Below are 6,000 nucleotides of genomic sequence, written 5' to 3' on the forward strand. Positions count from 1 at the left end.
AAGAAATGGGGAAAATAAGGGTTAATGATTGTAATTTTGAAGCATATGGCATAAACAAGATAAATCAAGAAATTTTGCAGTGGCTTCTATGCTCAAAGTCACGGATTTTGCGATTCGCGAGGACTACTCAGCCAGAGTTCGACAGGAGTGAAGAAAACTTTATCTTCATGGACAACAGAGTGGCAGATCATTTAAACTTCGCTTTGACAGCTTGCTGCTTGATGGCAAGCAATTCACGTACAATTCTGAATCGGATTGTATAGTTGAATTGAGGGCATAGCAGTCACTGCGCCTCTCCAGGCATGCGGGTCCCTCTTCTCCCCCACCCAGACCTGCCTCGCCTCGATTACTGTCCCTGTTTATTAAAATATGAAACGTGCGTAGTTATTTGCCTAAGAAAGACGCCCTAGAAACTATTTTGAAAGGCAACAATACTGACCTCGCTATACTTACAGAATCTTGGCTGCATCCAAATATTGCTGACTACAAGCTTACTAAATGATAGCCTAACGTACACTGTTCACAGGCTTGACAGGTTGGGGCGCAGGGGAAGCGGCATTTTGATTTTTGTGAAAGAAAGTGTTCCTTCCTATGTCACCAAACAGAACTGTCAACACGAAATTTTGTGTGTAAATATATCACTTCGGTCAAGTATGACGGTGAAAATTGCTTGTTATTGCGCGCCTAACTGTGACGTTGCTTTCAACCATGAACTAAATTCTGTACTAGCGAGTCTTTACTCCCGCTACTTGTCTGCGAATTTTATGCTCTGTGGCGATTTTAATTTTCTGGACATTGGGCAAATCTAGAGGCACATAACCGGCAATCCAAAGATTTTCTTTACACAATCCTTACATTCAACTTTACTCAGATGGTTAATATGGCAATTCATGGGGAGAACATTTTTAGACCTTGTTTTTGTTTGTTACCCTGAAATAATAAAATCGCTATCATCCGTTCCGGGTCTAAGTGACCACAAATTACTGCTATTTAATCTCTCCATCGCAGTTCCTTTGAGACAGCCCTCGACCAAACACATTAGGGACTACAACAAAGCAGACTTTAGCAAAATTAACACTGAACTAAACACTTATTCAAATTTTTTTCGTGAGACTGCTTTTTCTCGTACAGTTGATGAAAACTGGTTGCTTTTTGAGAATAAATTATTATGGCTTGTTGAGAGACATGTGCCTCTTGTTCGAATTTGCGGTGATTTAGGAAAACCCTGGTTTTCTAACACACTTAGGGGGCTGTCGGGAAGGAAAAAATATCTGCTTCGTGATGCAAAACGCTCCCAAATCTTGTTCAAAGTGGAACAAGTACTTTAAATGTCTGCGCGAATACACTAGCACTTTGAGACAATCCAAAAAGAAATTCTTCCACCACAATTTGCCTAACATCCTATGTGTCAACCTCAAAAAATTTTGGAATATTCTGAAACCAAACAATAGTTCCAAGAACATTTCCTTGACTCATCATGACGGTTCAAACGTGCCGCTTGATCAGCGGTCAGATGTAATGAACTCATATTTTTCTTCTGTTTTCACTCATGAGCCTGCACTGAAGGACTTTGATTTGCCCAGCCACAGTCTTCCCCTCATTTTTCCCATTACGATTAATTCTCAAGGCATTATGAGAGTTATCGAAAACCTAAAGATTTTTAGTGCCCCCAGACCAGAAAACATCACTGCTAAGATACTAAATGGTACTAAAGAAATTTCGTGTCTGATATTACAAATTTTTACCCAGTCCATTACTGATAGTTCACTTCCAAATGACTGGAAGATTAGTATAAAGTGGTACCGGTATATAAGTCAGGCAGCCACTTTGATCCTTCCAACTATCGCCCCATTTCCCTAACGAGTATTCCCTATAAACTCCTAGAACATATAATATATTCACAAATAGCATGTCATCTCGATGATCATTCCTTCTTTTTTCACAATCAGCACGGTTTCCGGCCTGGTTTGTCATACGATACACAGCTTTTTGAATTTATTACTGAACTTCACCTGAACTTAGACTCATCACTTCAAAATGACGTCATATACCTAGACTTTGCCAAAGCATTTGACTGCGTTCCCTATCAGCGGTTTTTGGCCAAACTTTCATGCCTCGGTCTCAACCCTCTCGCACTGTCATGAATCCATTGCTTTCTTAATAATCAATTCCAGTATGCAGCTGTTGGAAATCATTGCTCAACTACTGCTAGCGTCATCTCCGGAGTACCACAGGGGTCCGTCCTCGGTCCCCTTGTCTTTCTCATCTTCATAAATGACCTTGCTAACGGCATATCATCAACTTTTTGCAGATGACGGCATAATCTATCGTCGCATTACAGACCCAAGCGACCATGCAATGTTCCAAAAAGATTTACATTTATTGGAAACCCAGTGTTCCAACTCTTTAATGAAACTTAACATCTCCAAATGTAAAGTTATGCAGGTATCCCGTAAACACTCTAACAAGGATCACCCGTGCTTTTTAAACTCGACAGCCCTATCCACCGTTGAATCATATCGTTATCTCAGTATCACTATAATAGCAAGGTGACCTGGTCCGACCATATAACAAAATTGGCTACCGACAACAATAAATAACTTGGTTAGGTCAGGCATACCCTTGCGCTATGCCCCTCATCCACAAGAAAACTAGCTTATCAAACTTTCATTTGAAGTAAACTTGAATATGCCTCAACAATTAGGAGCCCGCACGAAGCTTACCTAATTAATATATTAGAATCAGTACAAAACCGTGCTGCTAGATTCATCACTTCCAGGTACAGCCGTGAAGAAAGTGTCAGTGCGATTAAATCATCTCTAGGACTCGAACCATTGGTGTTGCATCGGAAAATTGCAAAACTGTGCCGTTTCCAGCGACTTTTATAACTTGCCTGAACTGCACGGAAGGCTTCTTATCCCACCAACCCGTACATCTTGTCGCCTTTTTAACTCTTGCAGCATCCAGCGCTTGCAGGGTTCCACATTTTCCTTTAATAAATCGCTTTTGCTTAGCGCCATTGCAGAATAGAACCATTTACCACATAGAGTTGTCAATGACCGTAACCCCATTATCTTCAAGCAGCTGCTTACTGATCACCTCAAACCCTCACCTTATAATGACCGTACTGTGCCTTCATTCTTTTGCGATTGCCATATCACATTGTGACTGTTCTGCTGATTTGCTTTTGTATTTTCTTCAGTGTGCCTAGGGGCCTTTTTTCTTTCTCATACGAATCCACAGGCTGAGTTTTGTAAAAAATTGTTCCCATATCTTTGTTTCTATTATCTTCTGTAACCTCCCCCCCCCCCACCTTGTGCAATATGCCGACAGGGGTCCTTAAGGAAAAATAAATGATGATAAAACATCTGCTGGTAACTTGCATTTCAATTTTCATGGCAAGAGAGAGAAATAGTTATTTAAAATAGTGACGTTGTAGCTAGGTTGTGTCCAAGGACGACAAGCTTCAGCTGCTCTCAGGAGACTTCGGCACTAGCTGTGTGGCAAAGCTCACCCTTTGATTTTGCAATGTGTGATTCTACAAAGGGCATTTGGGCACCAACTATTACAATTTTGGCTTTGTAATCAATTCTAACATACATATCACACTTCGATAACTTTTTCTGAAAATGAAAAGTGTACAATAGGATAGAGTAAATATGGTATTTGCATCACAATCTTTCTGGAAAATTGTTTGTCTCCATGTATACATACACCATTCCCATGCTCACAGCACTCATTTCTGTAAACGTGCAGTCGACTGCAAAAGTCTAGAGACCATGGCTCATGCAAAAAAAAAAACAATAATAATAATTTCTTTTAGCTCAGCCGTGAAACATGACATTGCATAAAAGCATGGCACTGGTCAAGCAGGTGTATGTGGGCAGTATACTTGACTTCAGCCTTTAGGCCTAGGCTCAGAAGAAAAAGAAAGAAATTTAGGGGCAACACTGGTCCTTAAATCTTTTGCACTCAACCGTATGCAATAAAAATGGCAATGTGACTGTCTAAAGCACTGATAATGTTTGAAACAAAACACTCACGTCTGCTTGTCGAACCAACTTCCTTGCGAGCTTGATTTTTGCCTTGTTATGGACAGGCGTGCCCGGCTCGAGGTCCACAAAGTCTTCTAGCTCGTCATCGTATATCTGAAGCTAAACCACACATTTCATTTGTAAGTGGAAAAATAACAAATAAGTTCCCGATAGTACACAGTGACTGACTGAATAAACATTATTCAAAGAAAAAAACATTTCACCTCTAAATACCTCAGCTGGCTGGCAGCTACTCCAGAACGGACATATAAAAACTAATGTACAGGGGTGCAGGCAAGCACGTGGCCTTGATCAATTCCTCACTACGCAATATTGGATGTGTATGCAATAAAAATGGCTAATGAATACTTCACATTTAAGTTGCAGCACAGTAGTGCACACACACCTTTCCTACGTCTTACGAGAGAGATTAATTTTGCATTTTAAAAAATGCGCTGTACAGACACGAAGCTGTTTTTTATTAGTGGAAATAGACTTATTAAAAATAATTGACAGCAGAAGTCTATCACATCCGCTCGATTACTTGGAAATAAGGATGCTATTTATACGCGAAATCGCTGTGCGGCGTTAGTTAATGAACAAAGTTTCACTAATTAACTTAGCAATTATTCATGAGGGGCGCATGTTCCGACTCGAGGCTAAGCAATAATGAAGTTTTATCCACGCAGCAAGAATTGTGTACAACAGCAGTTTCGAGGCAGGAGCCTCAAAATCTGCGGTAGAATGCATTGATGTTTCACTCATAAACTCAAAGCTTAATATCTGTTGGATATTCGTTATCTGTGTTTCGCAGAAGCTTCGCTTTCTCGAGCTGTGTTTCTCGCCCGTGCCTCAGGCACGGTCCAGAACTGCGTAGCGTCAGCACTGACAAATCATTTCGTCGTCGGCAGGTGCCTTCATATTTTTGAGCAGGCCCTCATAAGGCCGGGAAGAGTTGTAAGAATTATCGTGCCGTGTAGCTTTCACTAGGCGATCCAACCCGAAACTATAACAAAGAGCGTGTAAACCCTCGTTGGGTTACAAGAGCTTCTTTCGACCGCGATCGAGTAGAGTGCAAATTTCTCGAAACCGAATGGGGTCGATCGCGATCGAAAGTGCCTGTGCGACACAGCAGTATTAAAGTGCAGACACCAAGGTACTTACCAACGTGCTGTCAGTGATGCTTGTAATTGATGACAGCTCCGCGATCAACTCATCTTGAAGACCTGACTGCAGCGTCAACTTTTTCCTTTGGCCATTTTCAAGTATGGCAAGGCAAACAACGCTGGCTACCATAGCTCGCGGTGATCTAAGAAGGGATATTAAAATCTCTACGTGCTCGCTGAGATGTTCACGTGCCAGTCTCCCAGCCAGTGCGGCTCAGATCACCTACTGAAAAGCGCGCGGCGCAGTGCCTACACCATGTGTCACGTTGTGGCGCTAGTGTCTGCTGGAATTGACATGTCAATTGTTGATAGAAAAAATTTGTCATTAACAGCATTGCGTAATTTATTTTCAGGGCATCTCGGCGAAACAACAAAATTATGATTATGATTCGTTCAATTCCGCCAGAAATAATAATCATTCATTTGCAAAAAAAAAAACATTTACTCGAAAAGAGGTTCGTTATGTGTTCTCTGAAAGAGTGGCCACAACATGAATAATTGTGAGCATTAAATATTAAACTAATCGAAAGAAACGTCGCGAGGTGACGCAGAACGCGATGGAACTTCAAGAACATGAGTCTCCCCGCGTCGCAACGGATAATCGAAGAGGCCCAGTGTTGCTTGACGACGTATTCGACGCAGGACGCGGGAGTTTTGAATCGCCGTGGTGAACGAGTGCCGAACCCAGCTGAAAGCGATGTACTCGATGCGCAATGGTCAGGTATATCTTTTTTTCTTTGGAGATGCGTCTAGTTCGTTATATTCATGGATATGACAATTTGACTTCGTTTAAACGAGGT

General features: G+C 41.5%; 1 protein-coding gene across 2 annotated transcripts in view; it reads right to left on the reverse strand.

Annotated features, from left to right (window-relative positions):
- The window catches only part of LOC139046774 (zinc finger protein 595-like), a 101,190-nt gene extending 95,765 nt beyond the window's left edge, over positions 1-5,425 (reverse strand). The window contains exons 1-2 of one of the 2 annotated variants that reach the window (XM_070536869.1): positions 5,199-5,425; positions 4,044-4,154 (exon numbers count right to left, since the gene is read on the reverse strand). In XM_070536869.1, coding sequence (XP_070392970.1) covers positions 4,044-4,154; positions 5,199-5,330 — 243 coding nt within the window. In that variant the 5' untranslated portion in view covers positions 5,331-5,425. The remainder of the gene's footprint in view (positions 1-4,043; positions 4,155-5,198) is intronic. The other variant, XM_070536870.1, reaches the window with a different exon arrangement.
- Positions 5,426-6,000: the final 575 nt, after the last annotated feature.

This window comes from Dermacentor albipictus, chromosome 4 (assembly GCF_038994185.2).
Source record: "Dermacentor albipictus isolate Rhodes 1998 colony chromosome 4, USDA_Dalb.pri_finalv2, whole genome shotgun sequence".
Lineage (NCBI taxonomy): Eukaryota > Metazoa > Arthropoda > Arachnida > Ixodida > Ixodidae > Dermacentor > Dermacentor albipictus.